This window comes from Dreissena polymorpha, chromosome 1 (genome assembly GCF_020536995.1).
Source record: "Dreissena polymorpha isolate Duluth1 chromosome 1, UMN_Dpol_1.0, whole genome shotgun sequence".
Lineage (NCBI taxonomy): Eukaryota > Metazoa > Mollusca > Bivalvia > Myida > Dreissenidae > Dreissena > Dreissena polymorpha.
The window spans coordinates 96,843,053-96,865,953 of record NC_068355.1 but is presented as its reverse complement, the minus strand read 5'-3'; the positions used below and the strand labels follow the sequence as shown (position 1 = coordinate 96,865,953).

General features: G+C 39.4%; 1 protein-coding gene across 1 annotated transcript in view; it reads right to left on the bottom strand.

Annotated features, from left to right (window-relative positions):
* The window catches only part of LOC127841568 (caprin-1-like), a 33,712-nt gene extending 11,127 nt beyond the window's left edge, over window positions 1–22,585 (bottom strand). Inside the window, exons 1-6 of the mRNA XM_052370491.1 lie at window positions 22,402–22,585; window positions 17,308–17,370; window positions 15,644–15,730; window positions 5,416–5,577; window positions 4,807–4,971; window positions 3,987–4,184 (exon numbers count right to left, since the gene is read on the bottom strand). Coding sequence (XP_052226451.1) covers window positions 3,987–4,184; window positions 4,807–4,971; window positions 5,416–5,577; window positions 15,644–15,730; window positions 17,308–17,370; window positions 22,402–22,515 — 789 coding nt within the window. The 5' untranslated portion in view covers window positions 22,516–22,585. The remainder of the gene's footprint in view (window positions 1–3,986; window positions 4,185–4,806; window positions 4,972–5,415; window positions 5,578–15,643; window positions 15,731–17,307; window positions 17,371–22,401) is intronic.
* Window positions 22,586–22,901: the final 316 nt, after the last annotated feature.

Here is a 22,901-nt window from a genome sequence, read left to right as displayed (position 1 = left end):
AGAGCATGTCTCCCTGTGTAACCCTAATTGCCATCCCTTTATATAAGCTGCCTCTAGAGCATGTTTCCCTGTGCAACCCTAATGGCCACTCCTATATATAAGCTGCCCCCAGAGCATGTCTCCCTGTGTAACCCTAATTGCCATCCCTTTATATAAGCTGCCTCTAGAGCATGTCTCCCTGTGCAACCCTAATTGCCATCCCTATATATAAGCTGCCCCCAGAGCATGTCTCCCTGTGTAACCCTAATTGCCGCCCCTATATATAAGCTGTCCACAGAGCATGTCTCCCTGTGCAACCCTTATTGCCATCCCTATATATAAGCTGCCCCAAGAGCATGTCTCCCTGTGCAACCCTAATTGCCATCCCTATATATAAGCTGCCCCCAGAGCATGTCTCCCTGTGCAACCCTAATTGCCGCCCCTATATATAAGCTGTCCACAGAGCATGTCTCCCTGTGCAACCCTAATTGCCATCCCTTTATATAAGCTGCCTCTAGAGCATGTCTCCCTGTGCAAACCTAATTGCCATCCCTTTATATAAGCTGCCTCTAAAGCATGTCTCCCTGTGCAAACCTAATTGCCATCCCTTTATATAAGCTGCCTCTAGAGCATGTTTCCCTGTGCAACCCTAATGGCCACTCCTATATATAAGCTGCCCCCAGAGCATGTTTCCCTGTGCAACCCTAATTGCCATCCCTATATATAAGCTGCCCCCAGAGCATGTCTCCCTGTGCAACCCTATTTGCCGCCCCTATATATAAGCTGTCCACAGAGCATGTCTCCCTGTGTAACCCTAATTGCCATCTCTTTATATAAGCTGCCTCTAGAACATGTCTCCCTGTGCAAACCTAATTGCCATCCCTTTATATGAGCTGCCTCTAGAGCATGTCTCCCTGTGCAAACCTAATTGCCATCCCTATATATAAGCTGCCCCCAGACAGTGTCTCCCTGTGCAACCCTAATTGCCATCCCTATATATAAGCTGTTCTTGGAGCATGTCTCCCTGTGCAACCCTAATTGCCATCCCTTTATATAAACTGTTCTTGGAGCATGTCTCCCTGTGCAACCCTTATTGCCATCCCTATATATAAGCTGCCTCTAGAGCATGTCTCCCTGTGCAACCCTAATTGCCATCCCTTTAAATAAGCTGCCTCTTGAGCATGTCTCCCTGTGCAACCCTTATTGCCATCCCTATATATAAGCTGCCTCTAGAGCATGTCTCCCTGTGCAACCCTAATTGCCATCCCTATATATAAGCTGCCCCCAGACAGTGTCTCCCTGTGCAACCCTAATTGCCATCCCTATATATAAGCTGTTCTTGGAGCATGTCTCCCTGTGCAACCCTTATTGCCATCCCCATATATAAGCTGCCCCTAGAGCATGTCTCCCTGTGCAAACTTATTTCCATCCCTATATATAAGCTGCCCCCAGACAGTGTCTCCCTTTGCAACCCTAATTGCCATCCCTATATATAAGCTGCCTCTAGAGCATGTCTCCCTGTGCAAACCTAATTGCCATCCCTATATATAAGCTGCCCCCAGACAGTGTCTCCCTGCGCAAACCTAATTGCCATCCCTTTATATAAGCTGCCCCCAGAGCATGTCTCCCTGTGCAACCCTAATTGCCATCCCTTTATATAAGCTGCCTCGAGAGCATGTCTCCCTGTGTAACCCTAATTGCCATCCCTATATATAAGCTGCCCCTTGAGTATGTTTCCCTGTGCAACCCTAATTGCCATCCCTATATATAAGCTGCTCCTAGAGCATGTCTCCCTGTGAAACCCTAATTGCCATCCCTATATATAAGCTGCCCCTAGAGTATGTTTCCCTGTGCAAACCTTATTGCCATCCCTATATATAAGCTGCCCCAGAGCATGTCTCCCTGTGCAACCCTAATTGCCATCCCTATATATAAGCTGCCCCCAGAGCATGTCTCCCTGTGCAACCCTAATTGCCATCCCTATATATAAGCTGCCCCCAGAGCATGTCTCCCTGTGCAACCCTAATTTCCATCCCTATATATAAGCTGTCCCCAGAGCATGCCTCCCTGTGCAACCCTTATTGCCATCCCTATATATAAGCTGCCCCCAGAGCATGTCTCCCTGTGCAACCCTAATTGCCATCCCTATATATAAGCTGCCCCCAGAGCATGTCTCCCTGTGCAAACCTAATTGCCATCCCTATATATAAGCTGCCCCCAGACAGTGTCTCCCTGTGCAACCCTAATTGCCGTCCCTATATATAAGCTGCCTCTAGAGCATGTCTCCCTGTGCAAACCTAATTGCCATCCCTATATATAAGCTGCCCCCAGACAGTGTCTCCCTGCGCAAACCTAATTGCCATCCCTTTATATAAGCTGCCCCCAGAGCATGTCTCCCTGTGCAACCCTAATTGCCATCCCTTTATATAAGCTGCCTCGAGAGCATGTCTCCCTGTGTAACCCTAATTGCCATCCCTATATATAAGCTGCCCCTTGAGTATGTTTCCCTGTGCAACCCTAATTGCCATCCCTATATATAAGCTGCTCCCAGAGCATGTCTCCCTGTGAAACCCTAATTGCCATCCCTATATATAAGCTGCCCCTAGAGTATGTTTCCCTGTGCAAACCTTATTGCCATCCCTATATATAAGCTGCCCCAGAGCATGTCTCCCTGTGCAACCCTTATTGCCATCCCTATATATAAGCTGCCCCCAGAGCATGTCTCCCTGTGCAACCCTAATTGCCATCCCTATATATAAGCTGCCCCCAGAGCATGTCTCCCTGTGCAACCCTAATTTCCATCCCTATATATAAGCTGTACCCAGAGCATGCCTCCCTGTGAAACCCTAATTGCCATCCCTATATATAAGCTGCCCCCAGAGCATGTCTCCCTGTGCAACCCTAATTGCCATCCCTATATATAAGCTGCCCCTAGAGTATGTTTCCCTGTGCAAACCTAATTGCCACTCCTATATATAAGCTGCCCCTAGAGCATGTCTCCCTGTGCAACCCTAATTGCCGCCCCTATATATAAGCTGCCCCCAGAGCATGTCTCCCTGTGTAACCCTAATTGCAATCCCTTTATATAAGCTGCCCCCATAGCATGTCTCCCTGTGCAAACCTAATTGCCATCCCTATATATAAGCTGCCCCTAGAGCATGTCTCCCTGTGCAACCCTAATTGCAATCCCTTTATATAAGCTGCCCCCATAGCATGTCTCCCTTTGCAAACCTAATTGCCATCCTTATATATAAGCTGTACCCAGAGCATGTCTCCCTGTGCAACCCTAATTGCCGCCCCTATATATAAGCTGCCCCCAGAGCATGTCTCCCTGTGCAACCCTAATTGCCATCCCCATATATAAGCTGCCCCCATAGCATGTCTCCCTGTGCAAACCTAATTGCCATCCCTATATATAAGCTGTACCCAGAGCATGTCTCCCTGTGCAACCCTAATTGCCATCCCTATATATAAGCTGCCCCCAGAGCATGTCTCCCTGTGTAACCCTAATTGCCATCCCTTTATATAAGCTGCCCCTAGAGCATGTCTCCCTGTGCAACCCTAATTGCCATCCCTATATATAAGCTGCCCCTAGAGCATGTCTCCCTGTGCAACCCTAATTGCCATCCCTATAGATAAGCTGCCCCCAGAGCATGTCTCCCTTTGCAAACCTAATTGCCATCCCTATATATAAGCTGCCCCTAGAGCATGTCTCCCTGTGCAACCCTAATTGCCATCCCCATATATAAGCTGCCCCTAGAGCATGTCTCCCTGTGCAACCCTAATTGCCATCCCTATATATAAGCTGCCCCAGAGCATGTCTCCCTGTGTAACGCTAATTGCCATCCCTTTATATAAGCTGCCCTCAGAGCATGTCTCCCTGTGCAAACCTAATTGCCTTCCCTATATATAAGCTGCACACAGAGCATGTCTCCCTGCGCAACCCTAATTGCCATACCTATATATAAGTTGCCCTCAGAGTATGTCTCCTTGTGCAACCCTCATACCTTGGACGGCTGCATCTCTAGTTCCTCCTCCTCCTCCTCACTGACATCTGGGGGCAGCGAGGACTGAACCTCCTCAGAGTCTGGGGCAGGCACATCCTCGTGCTGCACCAGCTCAAAGTCTTCCTTCTCGCCTTCCTCCTGACTCACATGCTCAAAGTAGCCACACTGGGATATCAAGTCTAACAGCTCCTTCAGCGTCTACAAATGAAACTACTGTTTAGGTTTGTATGGTTTGTTTTAAGTCTCCTCATTCAATAATATTTATTATGTACTTTGAACAACATTTTGTTTTAATATGCTACAATTTTAGAATACATCTTGTCAAAACTACTGGTCTTCACATGACTTTCAGTGACTACAACAAATCATGTGACAACAGCCCCCACATATGACTTTTACTTAAAAACTCAACTTTTACAAAACAGCTGTTAGATTGCCAAATTTCATCTTCTACCTCTTAGTATGACCTTTGATATAGGGAGATTGACTATATATGCAACAAGTCATGAGTTGCATAATGAATCATACGGACCGACTGACTGACCGACAGACAAGTTCACTCCTATATACCCCCTTAAACTTCGTTTGTGAGGGTATAATGAACAAGTTGATATCTAGACAAGCTGTTAAAAGGCAACAATTTGAGATTGAAATCAAAGTGTGCCATGATTTGGAAGATAGGTAGACAGGTGTTACACACAATACATTGTCTAGTGGTTGTTATTACTTCTGCCCTGTGAGTTGCAGTGTATAACACTTTAATTCAAGTCATAAAAAACACAAAGTAATGTATAAATACAATTGCTATAATTATACAAACCTTGTAAGTAGATCCGCCAATGGGTTTATCCTTGGCGTCAAGGAGGTTGACAATGTGTTCTGAGGCCTCGGAGAGTGACTCAAGGTAGTCCGTATCACCACCACGTACGGGACTCACCAGCTTGTACAGCTCGTCTATCTGCTCAAGGTTCTCCTCTGTCAGCACCTGCACACCACAACATCTAACAGTCTCAAAACTATGTGAGCATTGGACAACATCGAACAGTCTCAAAACTATGTGAGAATTGGACAACATATAACAGTCTCAAAACTATAGGAGCATTGGACAACATCTAACAGTCTCAAAACTATGTGAGCATTGGACAACATCTAACAGTCTAAAAACTATGTGAGCATTGGACAAACCACATGTACAATCATAAATACACTTTGTACATACAACTGTATCTTTCATAAAGTAAGATAAATTATACAGCATATAATAACATTATATTTAAATTGTAATTTACACAATTATTTTGTAGGATGGTTAAGTGTTTTTTTCGGTTGTAAAAGATTTGAGCCCAAATTTTGAAACCAACTTTAAAACCTTCAACTATACTATGATTGAAGGATCCTTAACTGTATATAATACTTCAAATGGACTCACAATGGCTCCATGCTTGCCAGTTTTGAAGTCCTGGCGGACCACGTCTGTGCCCATGCTGTCAAGCAGACCTTGCAGTTGTAACACCTCACGAATCCGCTTCAGCTCTTGCATCTGCTTCTCCGACTTGCCACGCTTTGCCTGCTTCTTAAGCAGCTTCTCAGCCTGCACAGAAAACATGACTCTTTATCAAGACAATCTCAGCCTGCACAAAAAGCATGACTCTTTATCAAGACAAGCTCAGCCTACACAGAAAGCATAGCTCATTATCAAGACAATCCCAGCCTGCACAGAAAGCATGGCTCTTTATCAAGACAATCTCAGCCTGCACAGAAAGCATGGCTCTTTATCAAGACAATCTCAGCCTACACAGAAAGCATGACTCTTTATCAAGACAATCTCAGCCTGCACAGAAAGCATAGCTCTTTATCAAGACAATCTCAGCCTGCACAGAAAGCATGGCTCTTTATCAAGACAATCTTAGCCTGCACAGAAAGCATGACTCTTTATCAAGACAAGCTCAGCCTACACAGAAAGCATAGCTCTTTATCAAGACAATCTTAGCCTGCACAGAAAGCATGACTCTTTATCAAGACAATCTCAGCCTACACAGAAAGCATGACTCTTAATCAAGACAATCTCAGCCTGCACAGAAAGCATGACTCTTTATCAAGACAATCTCAGCCTACACAGAAAGCATGACTCTTAATCAAGACAATCTCAGCCTGCACAGAAAGCATGACTCTTAATCAAGACAATCTCAGCCTGCACAGAAAGCATGACTCTTAATCAAGACAATCTCAGCCTGCACAGAAAGCATGACTCTTAATCAAGACAATCTCAGCCTGCACAGAAAGCATGACTCTTAATCAAGACAATCTTAGCCTGCACAGAAAGCATGACTCTTTATCAAGACAAGCTCAGCCTGCACAGATGGCATGACTCTTTATCAAGACAATCTCAGCCTGCACAAATAGCATGACTCTTAATCAAGACAATCTCAGCCTGCACAGAAAGCATGACAAGTTATAAAGACCATCTCAGCCTGCGCAGATGACATGAAACATTCTCAAGACAATATCAGCCAGCACATAGCATGACACGTCATAAAGACAATCTCAGCCAGCACATAGCATGACACGTTATCAAGACTATGGATCTATCAACAGGTTTTAGATTGACTGTCCAAGGAGCAAGACATTTCTTCTGGACAATTGACCTAACCATATGCCTTAATTGACAGTTCTGGGAGAAAGACATTTCATCTAGACAAACAAGAGGGTCAAGATGGCCCTAGTTCGCTCACCTGAGAGGAGTCGGTTCATTCAATCTTTACCAAACGTCAAACTTGACCTAGATAGTGTCCAGACAAACATATTGGTCAAGTTTCATCATTATTGAACCAAAACTCTGGCATATGGATTGTTTTTGTTTTTGTAAGATTTGACCTGGTGACCTATATTTTGAGTTGACCCCCCCCCCCTTACCAAACATCAAACTTTGCTTACAAAAATAAATATTATGACCAAGATTCATAAAATCTGAAACAAAATTGTGACCTCACGAGTGTTTACAAGGATTTTGTATAATATAATGAAAATTTGGACAGTCTAAGGGCAATAATTATGGCATTAATTATGTGATATATAAAAAACCAATCTTTGTACCAAGTTTCATGATGACTGGGCAAAAATTGTGACTTCTAGAGTGTTTACAAGGTTCTCTATAGCTAAATAAGAAAAACTGCCCCCCCCCCCCCCGGCAGCCATGTTATTCAACTGGCAAGAACCATTTTCAAACTCAACTCTCATATCAAGGAATCAAATGTTCTGACCATATTTCATGAAATTGGATGTGACTTCTAGTGTTCACATGTTTTCACTATATACATGTAGCCCACTGGCAGCCATGTTTTTTCACTGATCTGGACCATTTTCGAACTCGTCCGAGATATCAATAAAACCAATGTTTTGACCAATTTTCATGATGATTGGGCAAAAAATGTGACTTCTATAGTGTTTACAAGGTTTCTCTACAGCCATATAAGGAAAACTGCCCCGTCCACTGGCGGCCATGTTTTTCAACGGATCGAAACCACTTTTGAACTCGACCAACATATCATGAAGGCAAACATTTTGACAAAGTTACATGAAGAATGGGCATGAAATGTGACTTCTACAGTGTTTACAAGGTTTTTCTTTTTTTTGTCCTAGTGACCTAGTTTTTGACCCAGCATGACCCAGTTTCGAACTTGATCAAGACATCATTGGGACAAATCTTCTAACCAAGTTTCATGAAGATCGGACATGAAATGTGGCCTCTAGAGTGTTTACAAACCAAATATGGACGACGGACTGACGGAAGACGGACAAAGACCGGTCACAAAAGCTCACCTGAGCAATCAGGTGAGCTAAAAAAATCCATTTGCCTTTATTGACAGTCCAGTGAGCAAAATCTTTCATCTAGACAATTGACCTATCCATATGCAGGCCTTGAAGAATCCACTCGACTGCTCTTATATACGAGTGAAGTTGACTGTCAGGCGAGTAAAGTTTGTTAAATACTCGACCGACCAGGCGAGTGCTGTTTTTCAAGTTGAGAAATATAAATTCAGTGCCAGAACTCCTGCCACATCGATACAAATTGCGAATAATTTTTCGGACGAACAAAAAAAAGGTTTAGTACAAAAAAAAGCACTTTTGTTTTGACAATGAAAAATGACGTCACGGCACAGTAAAAATAATTCTGAAATCGGCTGCACTCTTTTCGAAGGTGTCAGTGCTCTTAGCTAATCGATTAAAGTGAAAAAAACAGTTAAATATATTGGTAATTCCGTGAAAAATACAATTTCATTTTAATGTAAATATCAATAAAAAATAATACATAACTGGTAAATTATAATACTTCTTATATTAAATTAAAAAAAATATGGGTCATCTGCGAGTCATGATCAATCTACCCATGAAGTTTCATGATCCTAGGCTTATGCATTCTTGAGTTATCATCCAGAAACCATTTTACTATTTCGGGTCACCGTGACCTTGACCTTTGACCTAGTGACCTCAAAATCAATAGGGGTCATCTGCAAGTCATGATCAATCTACCCATGAAGTTTCATGATCCTAGGCGTATGGGTTCTTGAGTTATCATTCAAAAACCATTTTACTATTTTGGGTCACCATGACCTTGACCTTTGACCTAGTGACCTCAAAATCAATAGGGGTCATCTGCGAGTCATGATCAATGTACCTATGAAGTTTCATGATCCTAGGCCCAAGCGTTCTTGAGTTATTGTCTGACAACCACCTGGTGGACGGACCGACCGACCGACATGAGCAAAGCAATATACCCCCTCTTCTTCGAAGGGGGGCATAATAAACAGAAACAATAATTATTAATAAACATAATAATTCGTGATCAGATGCCTTAGCCAAAATTTACCATATTGTTACCATTTGTCAATCAAGCGTGTCTTTCAGTAAACGTTCACTCCTATATATAAATATTAAAACTCAGCATAGAAAAGAGTTCTATTTTAAAATATCTGCAAGGTGGTGGAGACAGGGAACAGAAAGAAGTCATCAAAAAGAGAAGCGGAAAGTATTGAGAAAAGGAAACAGGTGCAGAAAACATAAGGAAAGCAAATAAAATCCATCAGATAATGTAGTTAATTTGTTTGCAGTTTATTGTCACTATGTTACGTAGGTTAAAAAGGTTCTGGTTGATCCTGCAGGGCGAGTGGCTCTGGAAAAATTTGTCAAGGCCTGCCATATGCCTTTATTGACAGTCCAGGGAGCAAGATCTTTCATCTAGACAATTGACCTATCAATATGCCTTAAATGACAGTCCAGTGAGCAAAACATTTCATCTAGACAATTGACCTATCAATATGCCTTTATTGACAGTCCAGTGAGCAAGACATTTCATCTAGACATTTGACCTATCCATATGCTTTTAATTTAATATAATTAGGATGATGTGTTCACAACAACACAAATGTGCTATCTTTTGTGTAAAATACTGTGTATTTTGGGCCAACGGCCTTTATTATCCCCACATTTTTTCGGAGAATATTGTATTGATGTGCGTCTGTCCGTCCTGGCCACCTGCTCATCCTACACTATTAGCACTAGAACCTTGAAACTTGCATACATGGTAGCTATGAGCATATGTGCGACGGTGACAGTGACGGAATTTTGATCTGACCCCTGGGTCAAAAGTTCTGGGTGTTGGGGCGGGGCCGGGTCAGAGATTGTCTCTCATTTTTTTATGTTATTTTACATTAACTTCTTCATTTCTGCACTGATTTACTTCAAATTGATACTGAGCCTCTCTTATGACAATACGGTCAATCTCAACTATGCATGGCCCCATTACCAACCCTGGGGCGCCCCGGCCACATAGACCACGCCCACCCAAAATTGCCTTTTACTATAATTTCTTCATTTCTACACCGATTCACTTCAAATTGATACTGAACCTCTCTTATTACAATACGGTCAATCTCAGCTATGCATGGCCCCATTACCAACCCTCCGGCACCCCTCCCACATAGGCCACGCCCACCCAAAATTGCCTTTTACTATAATTTCTTCATTTCTACACCGATTCACTTCAAATTGATACTGAACCTATCTTATGACAATACAGTTAATCTCATTTATGCATGGCCCCATTACCAACCCTGGGGCGCCCCGCCCACCCAAAATTGCCTTTTACTATAAATTTCTTCATTTCTACACCGATTTACTTCAAATTGATAATGAACATCTCTTATGACAATTCGGTCAATCTCAACTATTTATGGCCCAATTACCAACCCTGGGGTGCCCCGCCCATAATAGGCCACACCCACCCAAAATTGTCTTTTACTATTATTTCTTCATTTCTACACCAATTCACTTCTAATTGATACTGAACTTCCCTTATGACAATACGGTCAATCTCAACTATGCATGGCCCCTTTACCAACCCTGGGGCCCCCCTGGGTCAAACATGCAGCGTGGGGATACGCGTCAGCCTCTGACGCGCCATTTCTAGTTTACTAAATAAACTGAGTTGAGTTATTGACAGTCCTGGGAGCAAGACATTTCATCTAGACATTGAACTATCCATATGTCTTAATTGACAGTCCAGAGAGCAAGAAATTTAAACAAGAGAGCCAAGATGGCCCTAGTTCGCTCACCCTTTTGACAAGGCCTTGTTCATTGCTTACCAGTAGTTGAAAATTCAGTACTCTAGAGCATATTAGATTGGTTCTCTTCTGTTTACTTTTGCAGTGTGAGCATATGATTAATTCTGATTGAGTACTGTCCATTTGCATGTTTTTTTGCAATGCGAACATTTGCAAGTAATGCTTATTCTACATGTGTTTACAAGGTTTTTGTCAGATTTGTACCTAGAAATGTGGCCTCTCGAGTGTTTACATGGTTTCTCTATAGCCAAATAAGAAAAACTGCCCTGCCCACTGGTGGCCATGTTTTTCAACGGACCTGAACCACTTTTGAACTCAACCAACATATCATCAAGACAAACATTTTGACAAAGTTACATTAAGATTGGGCATGAAATGTGACCAACAGTGTTTACAAGGTTTTTCTTTTTTTGACCTAGTGACCTAGTTTTTTACCCAGTTTGAACTCGATGAGGTATCATTGTGACAAATCTTCTGACCAAGTTTCATGAAGATCTGACAAGAAATGTGGCCTCTAGAGTGTTTACAAGGTTTCTCAATAGCCAAAAAGGAAAACTGCCCGCCCACTGGCGGCCATGTTTTTCAACGGACCGGAACCACTTTTGAACTCAATCAACATATCATTAAGACAAACATTTTGACAAAGTTACATTAAGATTGGGCATAAAATGTTACTTCTACAGCGTTTGCAAGGTTTTTCTTTTTTTTGACCTAGTGACCTAGTTATTGACCCAGCATGACCCAGTTTCGAACTTGATCAAGGTATCAATGGGACAAATCTCCTGACAAAGTTTCATAAAGATCGGACAAGAACTTTGGCCTCCAGAGTGTTTACAAACCAAATGTGGACGACGGACGGACAAAGACAGATCACAAAAGCTCACCTGAGCAATCAGGTGAGCTAAAAAAAGTATACATTTTTCCCAAATGTGACCTAAACATTTTAAATGGAAAGTCTTAACAGTTACTAGGTTGGCGCTAAGGAAAAAAAACTTAGTAGCCATATGTAGGGGGGTCTGAGGGCATGCCCCCCTTGAAAATCTTTGGATCCTAGATCGTCTGTGGTGTGTTTTGGGGCTATTTCCTGAGCAAAATTAAGACTATTTTTTTCTGAAATTAGCCCTTTTTTTTGCTTGAAGTTTTTTTTCTTTGCTGGTGAGCCACTTGCTGACATTATTAGCCGATTTTTTTTTTAAATAAACACCGGAGGCGTAGTGATTATGATACATTTACACCGTTAAACAGTTTTCTGTACATGTTGTATTTAGGTTAGAAACCACTCAAACAGACCGCCCGTCTCGGCCTTGATTATACGACATTTTATCAAATCCAAACAATACTTTTATCATTTTTTTTTGTTTCTGAAGAAATGCGTGATAAATTACTAAGTCAGCTTGAGACCGTCATTGCATGCCATAAACCGTGAGACTCACCGCGAAACCTTGAGACTTGACAGGTATGACTACAAAACTGACAGCTAGCATCCGATGACGCCCATTGGAGATATGCAGGGTTGCATCTAGAAAAACATAGATAGGGATTCTGGCCCCCCTCACTTTCAGGAAAAGGGTGACTTGATCCCCTCTTACATTTAAAAGAGGAGGACACAAATAAAAGATTAATTACAGGGCAGGGCTCAACATTAACAGTTGTCCTATTGCCCCTGGCAAGTAAAAGTTGGGTCCGGGCAAGTTATTTTATAATCTAGTTGTCCGCCCAGGCAAGTGCAAAAAAGAACAAAGAGCATTAAATTTAGACTTTAATTAGACTTAAATTGCTGTAATCATTTTGTTAAATGTGCAAAAATAAAAAAGGTTTTGTGGTGTATCATTTTGATCTTTATTAAAAAATATGAGGTTTACAGTTAATGTGATATTTCATTTTTGGGCAAGTGGCTTTACGTTCAGGGCAAGTAGATTTTCTAAGTACTTGCCCGGCAGGGCCAGTTGGTTTTGAGGTTAATGTTGAGCCCTGCAGGGCTTTTTTCCCGATTTTGTGAAGCGGCCCTGGCCCCCTCATTTTGTGAAAAATGAGTCACGAACTTTTCAAAATTGTGAAAAAATGAGTCGCGGACTACTGAAAATTGTGAAAAGACTTGTACAAACTGTGAAATTCAGAAATCAATGCATAAGTATAGTAAAAGCATTATTAACAATTAAATATTATGAAAATGCTTTTAAATAATGTAATAAAATCATATCTTCCTTGTATGAATAGTATATTCAGGGGTTTCACTGGCCCCAAAAAAGTTGTGCAACTTTATCGCGGTGTGACAACCGCCAGATATTCCGACTTTATTAATAAGAACAATAATTTAAAGAATCTTACTACATTAATGAATGATGGTATTGACTGTATTTTTTTATTACTTTTAGAAGTATGTTAATAAACTTAATTAATACATAAGTAACAACAAGTACCTTCATAAGTCTTAATAAGCTTTATTTTTATATAAATAACTTGTTTACACTTAATAAACCAGATAACCAACATAATATAATAATGTTAACAATAATGTAACAGTATCCTGCATAAATGTATCAGAATTATTTATTGAAACCTAGAATCACACAAATGTATTTCATCTGAAAGGAAAAATGAATCAAAAATCAGAAAATAAAGCATCTTAATTCAAATTGTTAAACAGTTACATTTGGTCATTTGGACATGTTATGAATCAACTTCTGTTTATTATCACATTTCAAAAATTCTAAAACAACACCTATTGTTAAAAGGTTTTCTGTTATCTGTGGTGGTTGATTTCCAGGTCCAATTAAATGAACATTTTTCACATCTATTTCTTGACTAAAAGGCACAGGATAATTGCAACCATCCATTCTTGTTGTCTGAAATAACACAAAACATATTTTTACAAACTATCAACAACAAATCAACACATAAATATCACTATATTTAGATGTCCGAATTTTAACATATCCGAAATATAGTACAAGGAGTGAAAGAACTACTTTTGATTTCAGACATATCGCTCCCAGATCATTATAATACTGAAACTGTTAAACATGTTCATGTGAATGGATCACAGTTATTCTTCATTTCAACCAATATTTACAATAATTGCGAACGGATAAGATATATGCTAGAATGACAAGTCTCGCTCTCGGTTACCAATGGCAATACTTCATTTGCATAAAAAACAAGATGTGTTTGTGAAACACAATGTCCCCCTATATGATGTTTGACCTTGAAGGATGACCTTGACCTTGTGAAGGATGACCTTGAACTTGACCTTTCACCACTCAAAATGTGCAGCTCCATGAGATACACATGCATGCCAAATATCAAGTTGCTATCTTCAATATTGCAAAAGTATTCATAAAATAAGCGATTTGGGCCACATATATTTGACCTCTGACCTTGAAGGATGACCTTGACCTTTCACCACTCAAAATGTGCAGCTTCATGAGATACACATGCATGCCAAATATGAAGTTGCTATCTTCAATATAGCAAAAGTATTAATAAAATGAGCGATTTTGGCCACATATATTTGACCTCTGACCTTGAAGGATGACCTTGACCTTTCACCACTCAAAATGTGCAGCTCCATGAGATGCACATGCATGCCAATATTAAGTTGCTATCTTCAATATTGCAAAAGTATTCATAAAATGAGCGATTTTGGCCACATATATTTGACCTCTGACCTTGAAGGATGACCTTGACCTTGACCATTCACCACTCAAAATGTGCAGCTTCATGAGATACACATGCATGCCAAATATGAAGTTGCTATCTTCAATATAGCAAAAGTTATTGCAAAATGTTAAAGTTGGCGCAAACAGACTAACGTACAGACCAACGTACAGACCAACGTACAGACCAACGTACAGACCAACAGACAGGGCAAAAACAATATGTCCCCCACTACTATAGTGGGAGACATAAAATCAGATTACTTTCCTCATAATTTAATCCATGTCCGTTTTAATTGTGCATTGTAAGAACACTTACCCTTCTGTAGAAGCTTCGGCTTTTTTATGGTTATCCTGAATTTCAATAAATCTTGATTATTTGGTGTGTTTTTTATCTTTTTTGCTTAGTACCGCGGGTTGCGCGACGCTATTTTGTTTGGATAATGGTGAGGTTGATAGGCCACGCGTCTACTAACCACAGCCAGTCTCAAAGAAGGAAAAAAAGCCCTGTCCTCCGATCGCGAACCTAACACTTGGTCATTTCTTGAGCTTACATTATTCTGTCCGCTTTCTTTTCTAAAGAATTATGTTGATTCTGTTGCTTTGACATTCCTTCTTCGTTCGAAGCATCCATTTTTCCGGAATCGGCAACTCATTTTCTAAATCGGTCTTTCAAGTTGCATAGCGACCATAAAGGGAAGTTACTTTTATCTACTTTTTTAGCCAATTAAAATCGGGTTTCTTGGGAAATTAGTTTATAGTGGCTATGTCAATAATGCCATAACTCCGCACATCTTATTAAATGACAATTCGGTACTGGTTGATTCGATAATGTTGAATCGTAACATCTATAGGTCATTACACGGCATGCTTCAGTGATTCAGTTATCACGTAAATCGCCGATTTACCCAAATGTTCGAAAAAGTCTGGTCACAGTGTAAAGCTCGTGACAAATTAAGATATTAGCCATGTGGATTATCGACCTAAGCGGTCGTCATTATCCTCTGAGGCCTTTCCGGTAAGGGTGTTATCTGTGTAATCTTATCGATGTTTTTGGAGATTTGTACGGCCTGAAAACAGGCATTAAGATTGTGCATTTGAAAAGCATAGGGTCTATTTTTTTCAATCGCCAATTTCATGAGAATCTTATTTTTAAACACCAGCAAGAAATTGTAATCGCCAATGGCGATTTCAGCGCTCGGTAACGCTTACGTAGAGTTAGTTAATTTAAATTTTATAGTAATTGTTAGCTACATATCAAAATAATTATTCCCCAATTTTAGTCAAAACAAATCAATTTTCCCCATGCAAAAGGACCTTGCATCTTTCCCAAAATGGTGGAAAACACACACACTGCAGGGCAAGAGCTGTTGATCCTTACATCAGAATTGATTGAAGAAAATTGCTTCTGGAGGTCCCGTGCAAACTCAAGATTTGTGACAACCTCTCCATACTTCTCCACTGCAACCTAGTCAGAGCATAAAATTTAATTCATATGATTAAAACTACTCAATTTATTAATATTAAACAAAGATTATTTGCAATTTTTAAGAGAGAATATATTTGCTGGAGCAAATTCAGTAAACAGTACTAACACAAAAGAAATGGGGTAGTGTTCAGCAGTAGTTTTTGACTGTTTATGACCGAGCCCTTCTGGTTTAACAAGGTCGAGACAAAGTATTTCAAAATTTAGGTACACAGTTATAAAACTCTTACTACTGTCTACCAAAATGATAAAATCACTAGCCCTTGCTTGCTTTCTTCTAAACTGTTAAAACATTGAAGAATATTATTAACCATATGTTGACATGGAAGTTTCAAATCAACTGCTTTGATTTTGAAGTCCAGTGAGAAGAAAATTAATATCCCACAAAAACTTTACTGCTAATATTTTTTTGGTACATTCAGAGTGGATTTTTGCCTGTTTTCATTCTTACCTGAGGCGTCTATGATATTGTGTGTTATACAGCAAAACTAGTTTTTATTTACACTTTCAATAGATCATAAACCACATACCAAATGTAAAATTGAATTGATTATTGTTATTTCCAAATTTGTGTGAGCCTGCCACTTAGGAAAATGGTCTTTTTGCAAAGCCATGCATGACTACAACAGAACACTAATTAGGACAGTATTTAGTCCCCAATTTATTGATACATGTATATGCTGCTAATTGAACAATGGCTGTTTGTAAAACATGCATGCCCCCCATATGGGCTCTAAGTTGTAGTGACAGCCATTTTGTAAATATGTTTTTTGTCACTGTGAACTTGACCTTTGACCTAGTGACCTGAAAATCAATAGGGGTCATCTGCGAGTCATGATCAATGTACCTATGAAGTTTCATGATCCTAGCCATAAGCTTTCCTGAGTTATCATCAGGAAACCATTTTACTATTTCGGGTCACTGTGACCTTGATCTTTGACCTAGTGACCTAAAAATCAATAGGGGTCATCTGCCAGTCATGATCAATGTACCTATCAAGTTTCATGATCCTAGGCATAAGCGTTCTTGAGTTATCATCCCGAAACCATTTTACTATTTCGGGTCACCGTGACCTTGACCTTTGACCTAGTGACCTGAAAATCAATAGGAGTCATCTGCTAGTCATGATCAATCTACCTATCAAGTTTCATGATCCTAGGCTTAAGGGTTCTTGAATTATCATCCGGAAACCATTTTACTATTTCGGGTCACCGTGACCTTGACCTTTGACCTAGTGACCTGAAAATCAATAGGGGTCATCTGCTAGTCATGATCAATATACCTATGAAGTTTCATGATCCTAGGCATAAGCGTTCTTGAATTATCATCCGGAAACCATTTTACTATTTCGGGTCAGTGACCTTGACCTTTGACCTAGTGACCTCAAAATCAATAGGGGTCATCTGTGAGTCATGATCAATGTACCTATGAAGTTTCATGATCCTAGGCCTAAGCGTTCTTGAGTTATCGTCTGACAACCACCTGGTGGACGGACCGACCGACCGACATGAGCAAAGCAATATACCCCCTCTTCTTCGAAGGGGGGCATAATAACATACCAGTTGGTCTTTTTCCAAAGTTGCCCCAGAATCTTGCTTCTGCCTGTAAGCATCAAGCTTCACCTGAAATTTGTTTAAAGTTTGTTATTGTCTTACATTAAATATCTTAAATTATACACAACTCACAAGTTAACTATCACATAGTTGATAAATGGATAGTTATTTACACATAAAAAAATCCTGACATGGGTGAAAGTTGAAAACGTCTGAAAATTGAGCAGAGGGTCCTGCATGGGACTGCCAGTTCCCGCTGGAGGGGTGGGGCATGGGGGGCATGGGGGGGGGGGGCGAAGCAATGCAATGTTTTGTTATACAATGATTCATGCATTTTCAGTAGGATTTAATAATACTGAAATAAGAAGAGATGTGTTTGTCAGAAACGCAATGACCCCTACTGCGCCGCATTGAAATTAAAAAAAATCAAAATGGCAGGTATAGAAATCATCTCCCTTCAAAGGTTATTACTTCCCTTGAAAATTTTGTCCAATCAGACATCACTGACAACCAAGGCCTGTGGTTTAAAAGAGATCATAGACAGGGTTGATCATGTATCTATGGACATAAGTCAACAGGTATGTAATGAACATCAAAAAAATTATAATTATATCATTTAAAAAAAAACTTTGAAAAATCGATCATTAGGGATTTAAATAATCAAAATAATAAATATGTACAGTAACTGTGAAAAGAACTTCAATTCTTGGTAAGGAAATATATAATATGAGATTTATAATTATATAAATTACTTCCCTTGAAAATAATTGTCTGTAACAAATCTCTATTTTTAGTGGCAAATAATTTAAAGTCACTATCATGACTGTAGATTAACCACTCATAATGTGCAGCTCCATGAGATATACATGCATGCCAAATATATAAAGTGGCTATATTCAATATTGGATAAATTTCTCCCTTTTTAAAGCTTATTACTTCCCTTAAATCTGTATTTTTTACCATAGACCGTAAAGGATGACCTTGACCTTTTGCCACAATCTGTTTGTCAGAAACACAATGCCTCCTACCACGCCACTTTGATTTATTTAACAAAAACATATACATGTACGTGGGCAGGTCAGATAACTATGTCCATTTAAAGCTTATTACTGCCCTTGACTTTGTTTTTTTTACCATAGACCCTGAAGTATGATGTAAACCTTGAAATTTTACCACTCAAAATGTGCAGCTCCATGAGATACACATGCATGCCAAATATCATGGTGCTATCTTCAATATTTAAAAAGTTATGGCCAATGTTAAAGTTTTTCCGGACGGACGGACAGACTGAAATACTGACTGACAGACAGTTCAACTGCTATGCCACCCGACTGGGGGCATAAAAATGGTAGAATCAACATAGGACTGGGACGTCCAAAATTATAGGCTTGGAAGTCAGTCCAAATCAGTTTCTGTCAGTCCCACTGTCTGACTAAACTATAACAGCATAACACAACACAAAAGAGTACCTTTTAGATGTGTATTGGTATGGATCACATTAAAATACAATAAAACATGTCGAAAGTCGATATTATTTTTAACAATTGTTATAAAAAGTAATCAACTACAAAAAATCCAAAGGGGAAGAAGGGGAACGGTATAGGAGCCGGGTGCAGCTCCCTCTAAAATGTCAGACTCTTTCGAGTAGCACTGGAGCTTATTTTCGTTTTCTTTTCCGCTTTGTGTATCAAATTCAATGTCGTCATTTGTGTTGTCAATATCATCATCTGAGTCCGTTACCTAAATCACCAGAATTCTGTCACTTGTTGTTTTCTTCGAAGTGGAGTCATCTCGCTAAAACTTGTTGCTGTAACAATCCCCGTATACGATTGGTAAAAGAGGATATTAAATGAAGGAGTCACGTCCCAAACTAAAACGGTTCATTTCATATCGGTCTCGAAGAAAATCTGAACAAGAGCTGTCTCCATCGGAAGACATATGCCCTCAAAAACGCTTTTTGAAAGCTAAACACAGATCTAAGTTCAAGGTCAAAGGGGTCAAATTTATGTGCGTATGGAAAGGCCTTGTCCATATACACATGCATACCAAGTATGAAGGTTACATCTGAAGCGGCATAGAAGTTATGAGCATGTTTCGAGCAGAAACGCAATTTTTTGATGATTCAAGGGCAGTAACTCAGAAGTGCCTGGGAAAATTTGGCTGATTATCAAACTTAACCTAGATTTTATTGCCTTACAATTTTTATGAAGTTTGGTGAAGATCCGATGACAATTGGTGGAGTTATTGAGCGGAAACGAGAAAAAACTCAAATTTTTTATGATTCAAGGGCCGTAACTCAGGAGTGTTTGGGTCAATTTGGCCGATTATCAAACTTGACCTAGATCTTATGACCTTACACATTATCATGAAGTATGGCAATACTCCTATGACATTTGCTTCACTTATTGAGCGCAAACGCGAAATAACGCAATTTTTTTTATGATTCAAGGGCCGTAACTCAGGAGTGTCTGGGTAAATTTGGCAGATTATTGAATGATGAATTTGGTGAAGATCTGATGACAATTGCTTGACTTATTGAGCGAAAACTAATCCCGACGGACTTACTAACTTACTTACAAACTAACTAACTAACTGACTAACTGACTGACTGACGGACATTGTGATTTTAATATGCCCCCAGAACCTATGTTCTTGGGGCATAATAAAAAATCTCTTTGTTCAGCCGAGTTTGGATTATTTGTGATTTATTATTATTATAATTATTGTTTAATTATATGGACTTTCGACATGATTTATTGTATTTTAATGTGATCCAAACCTATATGTTACTTTAATAAGGTATTATTTATGCTCCCAAAACCAGTGTGGTAATTTGACCGTTAAGAAAATGGGCTGAATTTTTTTATATTTACGTCACTTCCGAGCACGTTTTTTATGAATTAAAATATTGTGATTGTTTATTTTTTGTAGGTCCATCGGACCGATTTACTTGAATTTATTGTCGGCCCTGAGTAAAATTTGCCGGTCAGGACCGGCGAACCCTGCACAAATATTTCAGGTACAAATCGGGACATTCCATTAAAAATGTCGGGACATTTTACCATAAAGCGGGACACCTAAATCGATCAATCACGCCACCTTTACTGTAGTCAGTAAACAGTATATTACTTACAAAACCTCATAATTTCTGGCAAATATTAACGATAAATGTGTTTAAGAATTTCATGAACACAGACGTTCTCCATTTTCCGGAAGTAAACACACATGTGCACTATGCGGATGAATCCATACGTGAAATGTGGGGCATGCCTCTATTTGATATCCATTTGGGACGGAGGCATGTGTTATGGTTCCAACGCCATGTGCGCGCATCGAGCACTGTTTTTAATCAACCAAACTTCAATTAAAGTGATATTATGGGCATCTAACAGTTTATAGGTGCCTATCGCAACCGTTGTTTATTTTTGGTGTTTTCACTTCATATACACTTATATTTGTTTATGCAGCATCAACATACTAAAAAAATATCCCGGAAAGAGAAAAATAATTCTTTTGAATAACAACCGTACTTTCGTTTTGACAACTGAAATGATTCGATTTACAATGTGAATCTAAATTGAGTTTTATGCAGATTCATTCATATGACACAAAGACACTATTTTGTTTTAGGGATATCATTTCGGCTTATAGGACTCACCAGTCGTGTAAAATGTTAAATATAATATATATTTTTTATAAACAACTGGTAGCAAGACGAGATGCAGTTAATTGGTCAGTAACCACATTTTAACCAACTCTTTTGACCTGTAAATTCTTTTCAGCTCAATTAAACAGTGAAAAATGCTCATAATATCACTTTAACTCTAAATTTAGTTTGATGCAATGAGTACATATTATTTTTGAAAATGAGTCAAAAATGAAAGTAAATTTATGTAAAACATCAAAGTTTATCAGTCAACGCTCGATTTGTTTGATATACAAAATTGGTGTTTTTACAGGGTTTTTTAGCCTCAGGTGGTATAATACACAGAATACCGCGTTATAGTATCTTTGGACATGATTTGGGTCATGAAATCCAAAACAGTCTGCTTTAAATTCATTAGGATGCATCTATTACTAGCAATTAGCGACCACATATCATAAAAACACCATGGTGTGAATGCCCGATAAAATCAATAACAATGCCGATAGATCGCTGATATAAGGTGTCAACAAGAGCACCGCATAGCAGCTGTCAATTTTTGGTAGCATGTGCAGTATTGAATAAATGAAAGCTTGTCAGAAGAATTTTTTTTTATATAAGTGGTCACAGTGACCTTGACCTAGTGACCCCAAAATGGGTGATGCGTGTAGAACTCATCAAGGTGCAGCTACATGATGTAGTACATATGAGGTTTAAAAGTTGTAGGTGGAAGCACTTTGATTTTAGAGCCAATGTTAAGGTTTTAGCACGACTCGGGCAGGGGACGGGTTGTCTATGACAATACCTTGTTTTTTCTCCGAAAACAGTCGAGCCAAAAACAACACTGGATCACTCGATTAGTAGATATGGTTCAGGGCCCTTGTTTGGCCGTATTTGGGACAGAAATTCGGCCCCACTCCCCCCTTTAAATACGGTAGTATAAATTTACCCCTATTTCAGCTAAAAATTCCCCCCTCCATAAAAACTTTTTTTTTTAACTTTTATACCTATGTTGCCAGCTGGTATCGTGCAATTAACCTTTGATTAAATGTATATTTATGCAAATTAACAAATTAAATTAAAATATAGCAATTTTAAGTGTTGAATGGTTGGTTAAAAGATCTTCTAAACTTCCCCGTTTTCGCCATAAACAACGCAAAATTCCCCCCTCTAAGAGCCCCGGCCCCAATCCCCCAAAGTGTAGCAAGGGCCCTGTGGTTTGTTAATAAAGGGATTAGCGAAGTTCATTGAATGTCAGGACAAATTTTGTCACATCGGGACAACGGGAGCCGGGGACAAACACAACTAAAGCAGGACTGTTCCGTCAAGATCGGTGTGTCTGGCATGTATGAAATACACATGTACTCGGCGATCACTATGACATCATTTGAAATTCACACGTGAACAATCGATCTGACGAAATGTCGGTTTCCATAGAAAGTAAAACTATTCAAAACCTTTCTTTTCTCAAGATTGCGGACTTTTTTGTCTACAACGTTGAGAACCCGCTTGAAGGGGTCTGTGGGCTCCGGGCAGGACGGATTATCCGTTTTTGTAGAGGCAGAGGGCATTCTTCAACAGCAACTATCAACATTCACGTGTTTCCGAAAATATCTGTTTGCCTCGTTCCTATTCTCACACATAAAATATTACGAAAATAATTAATTTTAAAATACCGATACCAACTGGTTTATAAACAAAATAATTATACTTTTGTTACAAAGTTCCATTTAAATCGTTACATATTTATTCAATATAAATCAACAATATTAAATAATTAAATGCGGCCTTAAACTCTGAAAGGGAAGTAACGCCTTAAGGTCATAATACACTAAATAATTTCCCTATGTGATTCAATGTAAATGCGACAACTTTGAGCGAAAATAAATGCAACATTTTGCACATAGAGACCCCCATAACCATACCTTTTCTTAAAGGCCATTCTAAGCGGAATCGA